The 19,823-nt window shown below is 40.2% G+C and overlaps 1 protein-coding gene across 14 annotated transcripts in view; it reads left to right on the top strand.

The window, feature by feature from the left end:
* The window catches only part of CCDC73 (coiled-coil domain containing 73), a 55,908-nt gene that overhangs the window by 9,533 nt on the left and 26,552 nt on the right, over positions 1–19,823 (top strand). For 5 of the 14 annotated variants that reach the window (XM_028730104.2, XM_028730176.2, XM_077930023.1 and 2 more), the window contains 5 exons: positions 3,090–3,261; positions 13,054–13,125; positions 13,424–13,495; positions 13,802–13,837; positions 15,438–15,512. In XM_028730104.2, the coding sequence (XP_028585937.2) occupies positions 3,130–3,261; positions 13,054–13,125; positions 13,424–13,495; positions 13,802–13,837; positions 15,438–15,512 (387 nt within the window). In that variant the 5' untranslated portion in view covers positions 3,090–3,129. Of the gene's footprint in view, positions 1–120; positions 219–3,089; positions 3,262–12,146; positions 12,760–13,053; positions 13,126–13,423; positions 13,496–13,801; positions 13,838–15,437; positions 15,513–19,823 lie in introns of those variants that run through there. The other 9 variants (XM_028730087.2, XM_028730129.2, XM_028730139.2 and 6 more) reach the window with 3 other exon arrangements.

Genomic DNA, 19,823 nt, shown 5'->3' with positions numbered 1-19,823 from the left:
GCCATTTTTACCATGTAATATCAGCTAAACATAAAGTCAGTAATAGAAAACCCAATGCAGTGGATGTTTCTATGTAGTGATTTTAATCAATTTTGCAATTTTAATTTTTTGCCATAATAGTTTAAAAGAAAGAAAATTACTGCCTTTAGCAATATCTTTACAATTCTGTGACAAGACCATTACTTTACAAGACAGACATTCCTTTTCTTCAAGAAAAGGTTTGTATTTTCAGTGCTATATTAATTTTAAACTTTAAAATTAAATCTATTTAATATATGAATTAACAAGTTTTGTTGTCATTTTTTGCTGCATTTCTATATAAAATATCACCATGTAAGCAATTATAGAAAAGTTTGAGTTTTAATATACTTTTTTTTACTGTGCTTTGCTATGTTGTGGTGTTGTTATTTCTATGTTATGAAACAGTATACAATACTTTTCAGAAGTGGGTAAAAAAATCTTATGAATGATCTTAAAAACCTTGTGACCTAAATTCATTGTGTTCCATAAGCACAGCCTTGTTAATCATAAGCTTGTGCTAAAATCAGTGAGGCAAGAAAAATACTGTATCACTTCAAAAGTTGAATGCTGAATTTTCAGAATTAAATCATGTATGCATGTGTGAGTATGTGTGAGGATCCTAAACATTTGAAGCATATATGTGTTTTTGTTTGTCGTTGGGCACATGGCCCAATGTTCTGCTGTTTTGTTTTAAGTGGGATGGTTCTGTTTGGCCCTAGAATTAGGGCCTCACTTTTAATGCAGAATTTGTTACCTCATAAACATGTTTGTTTACAGCATGTTTCCCCTTCCTTTCAATAAATGTCAATGATAGCCACTAGCATCGCAACAATAATACAGTGGTACCTCTGGTTGCGAATGGGATCCGTTCCGGAGGCCTGTTCACAACATGAAAAGAGCGCCACCCGCAGCGGCGCGTCTGCGGGCGCATGGGTTGCGATTCGCCACTTCTGCGCATGCGCGTGATGTCATTTTGCACGCCTGCGCATGCATGGGTGGCGAAACCCGGAAGTAACCCTTTCTGGTACTTCCGGGCTGCCGTGGGACATAATATGAAGCGGATGTAACATGAGGTATGACTGTATCAGAGAGAGAGATGAAAGGTGCTGAAATCCAGAGTCAATCAAGTATCTACTAAAACATGTTTAAAAGATTAAATTAAAACAGATACATGCCGATCCACATTAGGGTTGTTGTTTTTTGCACGTATTATCACTTCTTGCCACCTTGTGATACATGTGACACTCACCCCACACTTCTGTTGATACCACTACTTCCCTGCTGGGGCGCGGAGGGTGCCCTCCCAGGCCACTTGGGTGTACGGCACGGTGCACACGCCCTACAGCCAGGGCGGAGTGAGCCGCCGATGGGGGCAGAGCGAGCCTCCGATGGCGGACATTTGGCGCACTGCCCGCCAACGACTCCCAAGCCTCCCCCAGCTGTCAAAATGAAGTGGGAAGGGGGGAAGGCTGCCGGCAAAGCGGCACAGCTCCCCCCTTCCCCCAACGGCTCAGGGTAGGCTTGGGAGTTGCGGGTGGGCGGCACGCCAAATGTCACCCCCCTCAGCGAAGACACCTGGGGTGATCCGCCCCCACCGCACACCCCCTTCCTCCGCCCCTGAGAGGAAGTCTCATTCCAGCCAGTTTGGAATCGTTGGAATGGGTTCCCCACCATACAGGTGAAGTTGGAAAGCTGTCCAGCAAGACAAGAACAGGTCTGAGAAAAGGTATATTGAAACAGCAGGGGAACTGTTCAGCCAAGGAGTCAGTCTAGAGCAGGGGTAGTCAACCTTTTTATACTACCACCTGTGGCAATATTTTTTATACCTACCACAGGCCCACCTGTGGCAATGTTTGTAATATTCAATAAAGGAGGCTCCCAGGGCCCGCCCTGACAGACGCCTCATGTTACACCTGCCTCTCTCGTCTCCTGTGATTTTTCATTCCTACACACTAATGCATCTTTCTTGATGGTAAAATTTCCTTACCGCCCACCAGTGCTCTATGGAAGAAGGATTCAGCTTGTGCCGGAGAACCCCCTACCGCCCACCTAGAATCCTGAAACGCCCACTAGTGGGTGGTAGGGACCAGGTTAACAACCCCTGGTCTAGAGCAAAAAGAGCTAGGCAGAAGGAAGTGTGTCACTAGAAGGCAGAAGACAAGCAGTTTCATAGCTTGCATACTGCCTTACCCTGCCTTACCCTGCTGATCTAAGGCACCTCCAAATGAATTTTTTATCGTACATTCATTATTATTTGTGCTCTTGATGCTAGTGGGGTGATCCCACACGATCCCACTATCAATACTGTTGGCTCTTGGACAACTTCTGGGGTGATTACACTTTTTCATTTCCAATCAGTGTATATCCCATAACCTCTTGCTGAAATCCCATGACTTCTTGTACCACAAATGTTCTGTTTTTATTTTTGTCTTGCTTTTGTTATGCTATAGCTGGCAGCACTGGGGAAGCATCATGGTACAAACTAAAGCAGAATAAATTCACCACTCACTGTTACTGCATCCAGAATATATTGCAGAATGTACCCACAAGAGAACACCAGACTGATGGTTATTATGTCCTGATGTGTAAAACCACAGAATTCAAAGAGGGTGTAAAGTACTTTCTTTTTCCCATGGCTGCATGTGTGGTAGGGTGCCCATGCTACAAATTTGTATTGACTTCCTAAAAACCTGTAACATGGGCACCATACTGGGGCATCCCCAAATAGTGCTGAAATACAAGCTTATTTTATGGTATATAAATTAGTGCTTGCTACTGCTCTTGCTAACACTGATATAGTGAGCACAATATGCCAGAGCCTGTTTAAATAGAAAGAGCCTGACCGAGTTGGCATGTGCAGTTGCCCTATGAGCTCAGCTCTGTCCTTGTGGGACGGGACGTCTACCAGCATGATGAAGGGGTAGGTGGCAGTAAACTGCACATGCAACAGTGTGATTGGATTGTGACCTATATGTTTTAAAGTTTTAGCTAATATTTTAAATTGCAGTATAAATACTTGCCATTTTCTGGTGTAGCAATTTTCTGAATGATACTCTTTTCATTTCAAGTAAAACGCACGCTAAAAAAATTATAGATACAATTTCTAAAATGGATGAAGAATTCAATAAGGAAGCACCTGCCTGTACCTTACAGAATTCTGCCGAAGCATTGATTTCTCTTCAGCTATCAGATTTCAAAACAAATTTTCTGGAGGCAGTAGAAGAATTGCGTATGAGAAGGGTAGGCACATTTACTTATTTACTTATATTTCTAGCTAATTTGGAAATGTAAAGCAATTAAAGGCATTCTTATTCCTAAGCCTTTTAACTTTTTTTTTTTTTAGCTTTTTAATGTTATTTTTATTTTTATAGTTTTAGTCCCTGATTAATCTGATGGTGATTATTTAGCTTGCATTTGAGGTATTAATTTGTATATGTTACTGTTGATGTTGATGCTTTTCCTCCCCCCCCCCTCGTTAACTGGCTGCGTTACTGCTTATTCTTTGTATTTTTCTGGATATTTTTTTTACATGTTTTAATGAATTATATATGTTTTGTATTCTGTTGTACATTATCAAGAGGCTCATTGTATGAGGCAATGGATCAGTGTAAAACAAAACAAGCAAAATGAAATATACAGTAAAATGTATTAAAATTTATCCATGCTTTGTTAGCCTTTGCCATTGGAGGCCAACCTAAACTGGGTTTTACACAGCTTTTACAAAATCCTATATTGGTCGCTAGTAGAAAGGAGTTCCACAGTCATAATGCATTTCTTATGCACAGCCTTGCTATTCAACATGAATGGTATAATCAAAAGGTGGAGAAAGGTGGTTTTTATGGATTTAAGTGTCTTTAACCCTCAGGGCTGGGGTTGAAAGTGTGGTTCCCATTGGTGCAGTGGCAACCTTGAGGTCATCCGTTGCTTCCCACAAATCCTCTGAGCCTTCCCATGCACTTTTCCTCCCTTGAAAAGTACACAGAGCTGAAGGAAGAAGTTGGAAGAGTGATGATATTCCCCACTACACATTGCAGCTCTGTTTGCTTTCCTTCTGCATCTGACTTTTACTGAGATTCCTTGGAAAACCAGACTTTATGTGCATGCACTTCCTCTCTTTCTGTCACTGACTTTGCATGTCCATGTGTCCATGTATGTGATTGACTGCGGAACAGAGAAGTGATCAGAGGGTGTGGTGCCCACACATTGAACTCAAATGTGCCCATAGGCCTAAAATGATTGGCAACTCTTCCCTTGAGGAATTTCACAGGTTAAAGGAGTGGTGAAAGTGGCAAGAAATGAGGATCCTGGATACTGGCAAAACACCATGGAACATTGGAAAAACGGCATTTCAGCACCATAATCACTTAGCTTTGATACTGCTATAACATTGATTAGGAGATTCCTGGTAAAACACATATATCACTTTAATCACTGGTCAAAGCCAGCTGAAGCTTTTTGACAATCCTTAAGGGTAGCTCAAAATAAGTAGGCATTACAGTAGTTTATGCTTGATGTTAGTGAAGTTTCAGTGATGGTTTAAGGTCTGCATCAGTGCCCACCCGCCTTTGTAGGTACAACTGCCATCTATATTGTGTATGCTCACAGGATCCTATATTTTGTTTTTAAGAAGTTTTTCCCCCATTCACAAATGTAAATACTTTTGCATATCTAGGAGGTCTCATGAGTATGTATAAACCATTACCTTACTTTTGAGTGGCCCTGTGTTGCTTATAAACTGATATGTACTCATCCACTTAAGTTCACTATTAGAGGGAACAAGTTGGACTTGCACAAAATGTTGTGGTGTATCTCCCCTCTCAATATAATATTCTTTTCAAGCATAACATACAGCATTTACAGACACATGTCTCATTTTTATATCCTGTCACTCCAAATTCTATGACTATTAATCCTATTAATCATTCTCAGTCCACATTGGGCTGGCTTTGGCCTTTTGGGGTTTTGAAAAAAGATTAATTCAAACCTTGTGGTTTCCCCTAGCATACTAATACTATCTTCTTGTTTCTCTGTTTGGAGGTATGTAAGAAGGCATTGCCCTGAAAAACATTAGAGACAGAGTAAAAGAGATAAGTGTAGATGCTAAAGGAATCAGCTGTCCAGACTGATGACAAGATTCAGGAAATATTTTAAAACTGAGACTGGCCATTCCCTGTGGCATGGCTAAAGTGGTGATAATCCTGTGTCTCACAGTGGTGCTGTGTTGTAGTGGCCTCAGCTGCTGTCCAAGTCCCTTCTAGCTGAGGACTTGAATCCTATTTGCATATGCATGACCTGTGGCAACGGAATAGTGCTGTGGGTATCTTTGTTATAACTGTACATAACAGTGAATTATTCCTTTGTATTGTTGTGCTCACTCCAGTTTTCTGAGCATTGAAAAACAGGAAAGAGGGAAGAAGAATATGCCCCTTTCTAGAAGAAAACTCTGGCCATTACCTTTGTTATACAAGAACCAGCACTTCACTCTCACCAATGCCAATCTGTTCAATGAAAGGGAATCTGCCAGGCTAAATTTCAACCAGTTTGAGCCACTATAGGGATGCTTCTGTATGGGTACTTATTGTGAGATTTGTGCTGCTGATGTATGCAAGTTATTTGCAGCATCCACATGGTAGTGTTGGCATCAGAATGCCCCCTATTGAATCCAGATTTCTCTTTTCCAGGAAAAAGCCAATTAAGTTTTTAAAACACCATGTTGCCAGTTACCTGCTTATAGTATTAAGCCTCTTCATGGAAGCATCCTAGTAGTCTCTTTTTACAACCCCAGTCATAAGCTGGACAGGGTGTGTCCTTCAGGCCACCCCCTCATCTAATTACACTTACATAAGCTGTTCTATGTGCAAGGGCAGTTACTTTGCAGCATGGCCTGAAGAAATATCTCAGGCATTACCAATTCTTAATTGTACTTAAGTATCATGCATGGTTAGAGAAACAACCTATTCATGCATTAGCCATCTCCACTCTTTAAAATTTTGTTTCCTTGTTGCTGCCTATTATCTGTGTCTGGGGACCAGGGACAGAGCCCACTCCTTTTATCTTAAAACGTGCTATAGCGGGCTTTGAACTTTAGAAATGTTTAAGTACAGGTAACTCACAACTTATGCTCATTTAACTTGTGCACATTTAGCTTTACAGTACATGGTTGGCAAAATTAAAAATAAAAAGGGGCAGAAAGGGGTTGGGCATCTGGGGAAAAAAGACTTTTCAATGCTACCCGCTGGTGAACCACATGTGTTTTGACTGTACTTGATTTTTGTTTTATGTGCTGTCCCTGGAATGTAACCCCAAGTTGAGTTTCGCCTGTACAGTATTAACAAGTTTTGCTTCAACATCTAGTTTATGTAGGCCCATTGCAGGGTGTCCTAAAACAGACTGTGAAGTAATTTGGAAGTCTGAGAACTGTTTGATTGAGCAGCATGAAAGAAATGGATTTTGCAATTTCGTAGGAGGTGGATTATGAGTTTGAAAAAGATGGTAAAAGTACCTAGTTTGGGTTGCTTGGATGTGAGCCAGCTGTACTCTGTTCCTAAATCTGTTCAGGGTCAAGAATCAGGGGGGCTTGACCAATGTACAGCCTATCTTGTAAAACTACAGCCTGAAGCAAGCACTTTACAAAGGCTTGACACTTTCTAAAGGTTATAACGAGTAAATAAACCATCAAATGACTCCTCTTTTATTGTTATGGTGGTGTTTTTGTAAAAACACTTAAATCCTTGTAGTCCTAAGGCAGCTAATAAAATATCAAGACTTCTAAAGGTTTTGTGTCTCTTGTTATCATCTAAAAATTATATACAGTTTTCCTCCTAAACATAAGAAAGTTTTCCTTTTAATGTGTTGCATGGATGTTTCAAGATAGAATGTATAAGTTTTTAAAACTTCCAGTTTAGAATGAAGGGGGAGGAGACTAACAGTGGTGAACTGAAGAGCGGCTAAAGTTATTTGTTTAATTAAAAAAACCCTTAAATCTTTCAGGGAGCAATCCTAACCCAAAATTTGTGCTCCTGGAGGGGATTAGTATCGAGCAGAGGTATCCCTCCACCTTCTTCCACCTGCCCGGAAACCTATGTCCACACTGTGGAAGGATGTGTGAATCCAGAACTGCCCTCCACACTCACTTACGCACTCACTGTTAAGACATGAAAGACAATCTTACTTGGCGATGAGTGATCGCCGAAGAAGAAGAAGAAGAGCTGGTTAGGAGGATCAGGTATCCTGGAACACCCTGCTGTAGTTTCTAAAGGTGCAAACTATTTGAGATATCCTGCTGGTGCAAGGCTCTGAAACGGCATTTTGGAGATGGGGCAGAGCTGGGCTGGCTAAGGATGTTCCGGATCCTAAGCCAATCCATTCACAAGTAAGGACCTGATCTGCAGGCCAGTGGCAGACAGCAGCGAAAACGGAAATACAGTGGTGCCTCGCAAGATGAAAAGAATCCGTTCCGCGATTCTCTTCGTCTAGCGGTTTTTTCGTCTTGCGAAGCAACCCCATTGGCGGCTAAGCGGATTAGCGCTATTAGCGATTTAGCGCTATTAGCGGCTTAGCGGGCTTAGCGGCTAAGCTGTTAAAAGGCTATTAACGGCTTAGCGGCTTTGAAAAAGGGGGGGGAAGCGGGGGGGGGAATGGCGAGACTCGCAAGAAGTTTTCGTCTTGTGAAGCAAGCCCATAGGGAAATTCGTCTTGCGAAGCACCTCCGCGACGGAAAACCCTTTCGTCTTGCGGGTTTTTTGTCTTGCGAGGCATTCGTCTTGCGGGGCACCACTGTAACAAAGCTCTTGGCTTTGAGTGGCATGAGGCAGCAGTGTTTTGGATGCAGCAGTGGTTCTGCAACTCTGACTTCCTAGAATCAAAGAATTGTAGAGTTGGAAGGGACCCCAAGGCTCATCTAGTCCAATCCCCTGAAATGCAGGAATCTCAACAGGATCATAAATGACAGATGGCCATCCAGCCTCTGCTTAAACCTCAAGGAAGGAGAGTCCACCTCTCCTGGGACTCCGTTCCACTGTCAAACAGCTCTTGCTGTAAGAAAGTTCTTCCTGATGTTTAGTCAGAATCTCCTTTCTTGTAACTTAAATCTTCTCATTTGGGTCCCAGCCTCTGGAGCAGGAGAAACCAAACTTGTTCCCTCTTCCATGTGACAACCCTTTAGATATTTGAAGATGACTATGATATCTTCTATTGTTCTCCTCTTTACCAGGCTAAACATACCCAATTCCCTCAACCATTCTTCATAAGGCTTGGTTTCCAGACCTTTTATCATATTCGTCACCCTCTTCAGCACATGTTCCAGCTTGTCAATATCCTCCTTTAATTGTGGTGCCCAGTACTGAACATAGTACTCCCAGCAGTATATTATATTTGTGCAGCTGGTTCTTCCACCCCAAGTGCAGAACCTTATATTTGTCCCTATTGAAATTAATTTTGTTAATATTGGCCCAGTTCTCTTATTGTGCTTCCTCCTCACTATTGCTCCTTTTCATTCAACTTTATGCACACTGTTTGCAAACTTTATGAAAGAAGTGAGACACAAGTTGAAGGAGGAAGTTCAAGTTAGCAGCTTCAGTTCTTTCCATTCAATTATTTTGTTGTAGTTTAAATCATATAGGGTTAATTCCATGTGCCACTAGATACATGAATTGTGTGGGAACAGATCAGTGGAGGTGATAATTTGTTTCTCCTTGTGCTGATGCATATTTAAGCAACTGTCAATGGGCAGTTCACCAGCAGAATAATTTGTACACAGTGGAAACAAAGTTTTCTTTCATTTCCACTTTTCTTCTCCTTCTTTTCCTTCAAATTTAAGTCAAGTGCTGGTCTCCTAAAATGTCATTATTTCTAAACAATTCCTAAGCAATCTTATAACCCAATCCTAATGAACTTCCAAGTAAATTGCTTAGATCCAGAAATGCTAAAAAGACATACTATTAGCTATAGTAGCTCCCACTGTCAAATAGAAATGGAAGAGAATTTTGTTTGGTCTGCATTTTTAAGTGAAATGACCTAATTTGCACATCCCAGATTAATAAATGAACCAGAACATTATTATCCTTCAGATCTGCACTTCTGTGAATTTTACAATACAGTTCTTGGCTCAGATAATGCCAAAGTATATAAAATGCATTAGGGTAAAATACATTTTGAAATGTGTGTATTGAGATAAAATATGTATTTAAACGCGCATTGTGTGACAAATACTTATTTAAATATGGATTTAAATAATTGATTTTGTATGGATTTTTTTTTTTAAAAATTACAGATCACTGCAGAATTGGGACAGAATTGACATGTAGAATTGACATAGAAATAGGAAATTGATTAATCGGTCCATCCCTGCTGTCAAACAGCAGCCTACTTCTTAAATTTTCCACACTTTAGAAAGTGGTTTCCTGCTGGAAGCTGTAGGCAATACTCCAGACTTATGTAGCTTGGAAGCACCCCTCCTGTGTTAACCATTTAGCATCACCCTGTCCATTTGTGGCAATGCCAGAAATAATTCTGTATAATATAGAAACACATCTATAAACAGGCACACAGTTGTCTTTACTAAGGTCTGAAATTGGCACGACCTGCACCTGGTTGTGTGTAGCATTTTAATTTAAAATAATTAAATAAATAACAGCTGATGTCAAGAATAGAAAAGGGGAGGGAGGGAGGTTTTCTTAACCCTTTCCCATCTGGCCATTTTTCTGCTTAAAATTGCCCTTCCCCAGTTGCTTCTCCTGGGGGGGCAGAATACACAAGTACACTTTACTGACTGTTTTCTACAGGATTTTTACTAATAATGTATCATGTTTCTGCTTTTCATTAATGCGTGCTTTACTCGTAGCACATTTTAACAGCATTTGTAAATAAATTGAGAGCATACTCCCCCTTCTCTGAAAAGTCATAGGGTAATCAAAATAATTGGCTTTTGTCCCTGATGGGGGAGTAATAGAAGATGCATCCGGATTCAGTGTTTATAGATAATTATAAGAAAACTATTCTGTTGTAGTTACAGAATATTACTCACTTAGGGAGTGCAGAAAGGTTTTTTTATGAGCTTTTATATTTTTGTGTTTATCTGCCTTACTTTTACGCCGCATGACATTTGTAATATTCTGCAAACAATACTATAATCACAGAAGCAAAGGCTTTGCGGTTTTGTGACAGTAGATAAAAATCAAGCAGTCAGAGGATTGGCAGAAACCCCTTTCTGAAACCCTGGAGAACTGTTGCTAGTCATTGTAGGCAATACGACAGAGCTAGATAGACAGATGGTTTGACTCAGTGCAAGATGGCTTTCTGTATTCATAACTTTAGTATTGGTTATAGTATAACACATAATAACAATCTGAACATGTTAAGATTAAAACATTTGGCTGCAACATCAGGTCGGTAACCAACACTCCTGGTTTTCAACCCAGATTGAAAGACGCTATTGCTATCAATTGTAGTAAACAGGTAAGTTGGAATTGATGGTAGTTGAAGGAGCACAGACCCGACCTCTAGACGAAAGAGAAGGCCTTGCATTACTGATGATGTTTGTGCTCTTCTGGCTAACCGGACTCACTGTTTGCAAGGGCTTGTGGGCCAGTTTTTGCTTCTGAATTCTCAGGTGGCAACTTTGTCAAGGGTTGACTTTTTTAGTTGCATCTACTGTGACCTTCTCTGGAAAATAGGTATTTTGCAGCAAATGATTCATACGTTTGTAGATTGGCTCTAATTGGGATATTCTTTGAATAGCATTTGGGAGCTTCAGTGAATATAAAACAAAGAAGCCTGTCTTCTGACAGAAGTGGGTCAGTGGGAACATAAAGCTTGTCCTGCAAAAATTGTGCAATTAACTATTAGCTTTCAGATACAGATAGAGGGGCTGGTTTTGACCTATAAATCTGTTGAGGCTTTGAAATCCACATATCTCAGGAAGCATTTCAGCCAATATGAACTCTCCCTCCTGTCATATTAATCCTCCTGTATAAAAAACATGTGAGGAAACTTTGTACTAATATATGCAGTGTTAAAAGAAGCCTTTATGGGGGAGTATTTTTCTCTCCTCACATTTTCTTTTCTCCCTCTCTTTGAAACTTTCCCTTTATTTCCACAGTTTTCTTTCTGCCTTCTTTTCTCATTTGGGTTTTCCTGCTTAATTTGATTATCTTTGTCTTATGTGTATGGTGGTATTAACGGTGGTTGGATATGTAAGTCTCATTAAAAATCCATTGTTTTTAACTGGGAGGAACCTGTATGTGGTGCTTGAAATCAGGAAGGCTATGTTGAAGGAAAGGGAGGGGAGAAATAATATGTGTTAAAAGTATATGTGTACTAAAATGAATTAAATGCAAATGAAATAAGATCTTGTGCACAGGCTGTGGTTCATTGTAGTGGGCCCGAATTTGAGGAACCTCTTAGGGTTCCTATAGAATCCTAACATTTTGAGTTCACTTATAAGAAGGTGGGACCACATTTTAGCATCAAGAAAGCACAGTGCTAGGGGAAGCTAAACCCCTTCCTTTTCTTACCTTCTCATCATTCTGGGCACTTTTTCCCAGCTGAATGTCTATATCCGAAGTGAGTTAGACTGTGTAATAGATAATGGAGGGACGGTTTAGCTGTTCCTACCTGTCCACCCTTTCTCATGTTAAAATGAGACATCCACCTCACATTATATGAGAGCAACATAGATATTGATCAAACAAATATGAGCGTCCCATCATTTTTAGATTAGGTCTAAGATACTCACCTTAATTTCATCCTGCTTTTCACTGCTCCCTTCCCATTTAATTCCCCCTTAGATGCATTTTTCCTTGTAGCTATCACATTGCCCAGGATCATCTCAGAGTTGAGAGTCTTGCCAGTGAAGGAAGATTTACTTCTATCCTGATTGGGTCACCTTCTGGTTTTTTTCTTCCTAGGTCAACTTTCTGTTTCTTATTATATTTAGGCCCCACCTTTCCTCTAAGGAGCTCAAGGTGGCATATGTGGCCAGTGGCGGAGCTTCATGCTCTGGCACCAGGGAGGCGGAGAAGAAGGTGGGGGCGGGGCTGGCACGTGGCCTGGGGGTGTGGCACCCAGCATGGGCGGGGGGACAGCCACAATGGCACCCCACCGGGATCGCGCTGCCAGGGGCACTCCTCTTCCTCTGCCAGTGTATGTGGCTCCCCCCTTCCCATTTTATCCTCACAACAACCCTGTGAGTTAGGTTAGATTGAGAGACAGCGACTGGCCCAAGGTCACTCTTTGAGCTTCATGGCTGAGAGGGTGTTTTTACCCAGGTCTCCCAGCTAAGGGGTGATGTTGTAGGAAGGGCTGTAGCTCAGTGGCTGAACATCTGCTTTTTGTGGTGAAGTCTCAGGTTCACATCCTGATATCTCCAGCTATGGCTGAGAATTTCTCCTGTCTAAAACCCTGAAGAGCTGATACCAGTAAGTGTGGACAGTATTGAGCTAGGCATGGGTGTAGCCAAAGGGGGGCGGGGTGGAGGGTAGCTGCCCCCTGAATCAAGTTTAACAAACAACTTGGTTCTGCTTGCCCCGAAACATAAATCCTGCCTATTCCCATGGAACTAGGTGAATCAATGGTCTGCTTCATTATAAGGCAATTCCCTGTGTTTTTATGTCTGATGAAATTCCTCACAGCCTGAAGTTTGTGCACTGCCTGCCTCCAGTATGATTTTTTCTTTTTTTAGGAGCAGGAAAATATATATTGGTGAAAGAATGGATTGTTATTAATTATAAACAGTTATTGGTGAGATTATTAGTTTCTGCCACTTAATATTTGTTGTTTCTTAGCCTACTGGCTAAGATCAAGTATAATAATTGTCATTTGAAGCATTTTTTTTTAAAGGAAGCCATTACACAGTACTGTGTGTTTCTAATGTATACTTAAGACTAGATGGAATTTCTTCTTCCTAATGAGTGAGACATATATTTAATTCTATTCAGAGCACAAACAACTATCCTAATCTTATTAACTAACATTTCTTTGAAAATTGTTTTTTTAAAAAACAGTGACTAGTTTTTTGTATGTTTTTGAAACTAGGAGACTGAAAGTCAATATGAGGAACAAATTAGCAAATTTGTTGTTGAAGTACAGGAGCTTGAGTGGCAAAAGGTTAGTGTTCTTCAAACAGTTAAAACTTGATAGCATCTGTTCATAGTAATTTTACTGTTGGAATTAATATCATAATTGAAGAATGGTAAAATTGATTATCTTCATTTTTTTTATTTTTGATTTATGATTTTCAGGTTTATACATCTCACCAATTTTCACTTATTTGATGATTTTTAGCCAAGAAAACTTGAAAAGGAAAATTTTTCTTAATGTATAATGACACATCTTACTTTAAATATGTTTATATATGCCTTTTTAACTGTCTTCTTCTGCTTTAATTTTAATTGTCATATAATAGGTAGCTCTTCAGCATCATAAAGAAGTATTAAACAAACAGCACACAGAAGCCATGACTGCTTTTAAAAAAGAGGTACTCAATGAGTCTTTCTTCTCAGCAGTAATATACAACAAGTGGTATTGTCATTCATATTCTCAAGACCACTTAAGTTGAACTGCTCAAAAACAACAAGCCTGATCTAGTCTCAGCTATAATGAGAGCCTTGTTGTAGGTGATGAGTATGTACATGAAGTTCCTTGAAGTAGGGGAGGTGGATAGGAATGAATTGTATTGTATTGCAGCAAATCAATTTTTGAAAATGTACTACCTTAAATAAAAAGTTACACATGTTGTTTGATCATACTATTTAAATTTGTTTCCTTCTTGTGGCAATTCTAGTTCCAATTAAGACTATTTGCTGCAGAAGAAGAAAAGGTAATGATATGACTCATTTGTCAAAAAAAAGCATAGTCAGTTAGTGGTTGGGATCCAGAGTGCTTAGTGTGGGCATCTATGTGTTCATGGGGAGTTTTCAGTTTTTCCCTTCCAGTGGCAGCCCTTGCAACCACTGAAAAGTTCCTACCAAAGACCGAGGACTCTGTAGAGCATCTCTGCATGAGAACTATCAGGTGTTGCCTTGTGCATATATCTAATGCTTTGATCATATTAGGGTTGCCATATGTCCAGTAAATCCCAGACATGTCCTCTTAGGGAGGGCCAACATGCTGATCTAGGTTTTGCTTTTTTCCATTTTAAAGGAAATGTCCAAGTTTGTTTGTTTATGGGGGTTTTTTTGGCTCAGACTCAGGTGCGGGCGGCTTGGGCATGAGTTGTCTGGACTTTGTTTCCCTGGCTCGGGCTATCCTCTTTTTTGCACTTCAAGATATGGCAACCTTAAATCAGTGGTCAGCAAACATTTTCAGCAGGGAGCCACCATGTGGGGGGCTGGACTATATTTTTTTTTTGGGGGGGGGAGAATGAATTCCTATGCCCCACAAATAACCCAGAGATGCATTTTAAATAAAAGGACACATTCTACTCATGTAAAAACACGCTGATTCCCGGACTGTCCACGGGCCAGATTTAGAAGGCGATTGGGCTGCACCTGGCCCCCAGGCCTTAGTTTGCCTACCCATGCCCTAGATCATATACAAAAGCCGTAAGAGACTCCAACCTGAGTAAGGCATAAAGATTGTTATCATAGTATCCCCATAAATTTTCTTGAGTAACACTGTTGGAAGTAGCCTAAATCTTTGAGCACAACTTTTACATTAGTAAATTGTTATAGTAGATTATCTGACAAATGCAAAAAGAGTGTGTAAAACTTAATGCAGCGTCTCATCAATTCTGTGACCTCAAGCTGATGGCTGAAAAAGTGGAAGCATATTTTACACTCAATCAGGAGTGAATGTTCATCCAGTGCTACAAAATAAACACACTATGGATTAGTATTTTAAACTGTAACGGGTGTAAAAAATGAAAACGTCAAAGTTTGCAAAATGTTGTGTTAATACAGTTCCTTGCACCATTGAACAGAACATGTGGATCATTTTGTAACAATTGTATGATAGTGATCAGTGATCCAACAAAGAGGGAGTAAGCGGAGCAACAACGCTGCAGAATAATCTAAAGGCAAGGGGCAGTGTATTTTTCAATAAAAGAGTTGTCTCAATAGTCTCTGAATAGAGAATGTGGCATATTTATTTTGAGGAAGTGATGTTGAAGTCAACTGAATGATGACAGGATCCATTAGGGATCCATAATCTCCTACGAAGTCTTTAGCAGGCTTTTATCACTCTTTATTTGAACCCACTGTGCTTTAGTACTGTATAGTGTGCTATTGAAGTGGATGGAGTTTTGTGTTGCAGTGTTTTGAAGAACAGAAGTAATTATCCTCAAGACATTTGCATATAGAATAGATTATGATGTGCATAATTATTAATACATCTGAAGAGACCTGTTCTTATGTCCCTTAGCTGAGAAATTTGTCATTTTATATTTCCTTTTTCTAACAAAATATTATGTTTCTTTGAAGGGAAAATGTTTACTTGCTATGGGATCAAAAGAAAGAGAAATGGAAGGACTGAAAGAAACATTAAAAATGTTACAGGTACATTAGCTCCACACTCATGCAGCCTGATTTATTTGGGCCCTGTTCCAATAGAGTGTCCATGCAGCAGCCAAGACTAAAGCAATTTGCATTTCTGCCAATTAACAATTAGTTGGTGGGGGAGCAGGGACACAATGCAGCCCCCTACTTTCTTTCCCAAACAAGAGGTTGTCTAATCCAGGACTTTTTGCATGGCTCCTACATTGGGCTGGGGAATCTATTCAAGTGATCTTTTTCTACTGTTCCTCAAAAGAGCTTAAGGCACCTTATAAACACAGAAAATAAAATAAATGACTCCCCTTTATTTTTACAACAAAACTATGAGGTAGGATAGACTTAGTAATTGTCTCAATGTTTTGTGGCTGAGGAGGGATATAAGCTGGGTCTCTGCATTCTAAGTCTAACACTATTCCTACTACATCAGACTAGTTCTTTTGTCTTATTTTGTATATACAATACCTCATCTAGCATTCTGTTTACGTCTTAACTGAACTACACATGCAGCAGACTCTCCAGAGTCCTGTGGAGCAAAATGGCCAAGGAGACCTTTTCCGCAATTCCTCAGATAGCCAATAAAGAAAATCAGGCAAGAGAAGGTAGCAGTTCTTCTCAGAGTTCCATACTTACCTTGTCATCTGTGTTTCTCAGATTTAGTAAAACAATTCATTAGTTCAGAAAAAATGAGGTTTTTTTCTCCCATTAGGAAATACTCCATGAGAAATCCACTCTTCAATCTACTTTATTTAAAGGAGTGACTTTCCCACAGAGCATAGTTGCTCACTTTGTTAGAGGAGCAGTAATTTTGCCAGCCTTTGAAATCAACGCTCATTTGGATGAGATTTACAAAACTCATCCCATTCAATCATTTTTATAAAATTGATGCAGTTTTACAGTGCAGTAAAAATGGACGCGGGTGGCACTGTGGGTTAAACCACAGAGCCTAGGACTTGCTAATCAGAAGGTCGGCGGTTCGAATCCCTGCGACGGGGTGAGCTCCCATTGCTCGGTCCCAGCTCCTGCCAACCTAGCAGTTTGAAAGCACGTCAAACTGCAAGTAGATAAATAGGTACCGCTCCTGCTGTAAGGTAAACGGTATTTCTGTGCGCTGCTCTGGTTCACCAGAAGCGGCTTAGTCATGCTGGCCACATGACCTGGAAGCTGTACGCCGGCTCCCTCGGCCAATAAAGCGAGATGTGCGCCGCAACCCCAGAGTCGGTCACGACTGGACCTAATGGTTAGGGGGTCCTTAAAATGTTCACAGAACTTTCTTGAATCAACAGTTCTTGGAAGTCCCATAGCAATCTGTTGTCCCCCACCAAAAAAAACACAAAACAAAACAAACAAACAAAAAAAAACGAGAAAAATTGGACTTACCATGAAATTTTATTTTCCTTGGTAAAATGAGAGCAAATTACCCTGCTACAGTTCTGGGTGTGGGATAGGATCTTAGAATAGTTATCCCCTTGATATTCATAGGAATTCCTGTGGACATCTTATTTTTCTTCTTCTTTGGGATTGACACAGCTATTCTTTCAGGTTGTTAACAATTATACTTCTGAAGTTCAGTGTGAGGCTTGTTTAGTTCTTCTGATGAAAATTCCAGCCTTGTCTGCAGTAGTAGTAGGAGCTTCATCCTAAAGTAAACATTTCACCCCTCACCAGCAAGAACAAAACTTCACAGCAAGACACTTAATTAATTTCCCCTAAACATTAACTCTGGAGTAATTTGATTAAAGATAATTGGGCTGCTCAAATGAAAATGATTAAGTTAGATTTGTTTGTTCTAAGTTGAATAAGTTTTATAAAATAAGATCGATTTAGAAAGGGAATCAAATAAAATATTAGACTAGACCAGACCAGGAAAATTAAATTTATTAAAGTATATTCTGAAATCATACCAAAACCATACAAACTTCCTCCTTGCTATTAAACACTCAGACATATCTAAATTTAAATGTAAATGTAAAGTTAAAGTAAAATGTTAAAGTTAAATGTAAATTTAACTTTAACTGTTGACCATAGGGCATTTTCCCAAACTGTTCTTGCTGTTCTTCATGATCCCTGAATTACTCAAAAGTGCCTTTTCACTATTCAACAGTGGACATTTTGCTTGTCATTAATATTGTGCTGATTATACTAGTTTCTCATTAACTTTATAGATAGCTTGATTATGTTGATGCCGTACCTTGTTTTTTTAAATAATCTGGTTAATGCTGAGATTATTTTAAAAGCAATTCCTTCACATTGCTGACCTTCTGTGCAAAAGGCTGAAAGGATTTGTTATGTCCTGCTCAATTCATGACACAGCACAAGTGATATATAGTGTACTTCATGGTTGGCTGAACATGATACATGGACTGAAAGAGTAATAAATGCTCCCTTGCTTTTCTTAACTAAGATATAGTTGGGGGGGGGGGAAACTATTCAGCAATGGAATCTGATTTAAATTCACCACAACAAAGGCATTCAGTAAGTCAGTTTTCAGCCAACTGGTATGTCAGTTGCACTAACAGCAGTTCATGCAAACATTTTAATCATATGTACAACAAGCAGACCTGCATTCTAACACTGGAACTCGCACGAGATAGCCATTTTCTGTCTTTGAAGAGGCAAATCATAGGTTGAAATCCAATGAAGAAGAGCTGGGTGTCAGGGGCTGGCATGGTGTGGGGTTGGTCCCTCATGTCCAGCCCTCTGCACCAGACTGCCACTGGCCAATTGGCTGACACGGAGCAGGATTTCAAGCCGGGTGTGTGAGCCGAAGCTCACGTCCTGGCAAGGAGAGACCCTGACACACAGCCATGCATCTTCAGCTGGTGGGGGTGGGGAGAGGCGCTGGCCACCGCACCCCTAAAAGGAGGTGAGTGGACTTCTGCTCATTAAGGAACAGTAGTCTCAGGTGAATTTGTTCTTCTGGTGGTACATTGCTCATATGAGTAGATTATTCTACTCATGAGCAATAATTTGTAGAAGTGAGCTCATTCAGGTTTAGCCTGTTTCTGTGCTCTACTACACATTGGCAGCAAAGCACAGGATCAATATTTTTTCACCTTCGTCTGAAGCTGGGAGTGGGCCCTAATCTCTTTACTAGCACAGTAGCAGTCATGCCCTAGCATTGTAGAGAAATCTAGAGATTCTTTTAGGTGGGTAATGATGAAAATGAAACGACTGGCATAAGAAGGATAGCATTTTGTGCCACATTCTAAGGGGAACCAGGGTGACCTTCCTCCTTGCATGGGTGCAAGGTTGTACTGGCAAAATGGTACAAGAAACAGTATGTGAACAGATCTCTGAAGAAGGTGGTTTCCCTTGCAGTGAATGAGAACTTACTTGTTTCAGCACAAGCCCCTGCTTGTACCACAAGGGTTGATCAGTGCTTAGGACTGGCCAATAATAATCAATCTTACCTTAATCTTTGAGTTATACAATTGGAAATTTAGAAGCAGCCGGTTCTGCTCTGGCAAGAACTTCAGTGCATAGAAAAGTCATAGGATGATTGAATGCAACATTTATTATATGCTGATCCATAAGCCTGGCACAAGACTGTAAGCTTTATTATATTCATGCAGACGTACAGGTGAAAAGGAAATACAACAGGGGAGTAGTGTGGCCTTTCAGAGCCACATTATATTATACATGTAGCAGCAGTGAAAAAGGTAATATGGCATAATACTGGGAGTTGATGCCATGGTCAACATTCATCTCCAGTATTTTTTGCCTTGGTAGAGAATGGTACCAGTAAACTTCCCTCTGTAGCAAATAGCAGCTCAGGGCAGGAAGCAGTTTTCACTGGGACTGCAGTTCAGGAGGAAAGGATTAGACCCATTCCATGCATGCCATGATCCTACTCTAGGAAGCTGCACAGAGTTTTAAAATGAGCAGCAAATGACCTGTTTATTGAGCATTCTACCTGCTTCTTTTCAGTGAGAGTAGATAATGCTATTATTTAATTCTGATTTGTTTGTGGAGAAGTTAGAGGAAGTTGTGTCAAAACAAGTGCTATTCCATAGCATTTCCCCAAATGAAAAAGTCTGATCTTTTGGCAAAGAGGGTTTGTTGCACAAGACCTCCCCACCAATTATAATTGTGGAACTAGTGTTAGTATGGAGGTGCACAGAGATCCAGCTTCCAGTGGTGCATTTTATCATTTGTGCCCAAGAAGGGTATTATAAACATAATATGGGGAGAAGCTTTGAGGTGGAATAAATGGAATATGATCACTAGAGCCTCAGTGATAAGAAAAGCTAAGCAATGCATAAAAATAGAAAGAAAATAGTTGTAAGGAGAAAGATTGTTAAGAGAGCTGCTTCT

The sequence above is a fragment of the Podarcis muralis genome, chromosome 1 (assembly GCF_964188315.1).
Source record: "Podarcis muralis chromosome 1, rPodMur119.hap1.1, whole genome shotgun sequence".
NCBI lineage: Eukaryota > Metazoa > Chordata > Lepidosauria > Squamata > Lacertidae > Podarcis > Podarcis muralis.
Note: the sequence above shows the minus strand (reverse complement) of the source record. Positions and strands in the feature narration are given on the sequence as shown.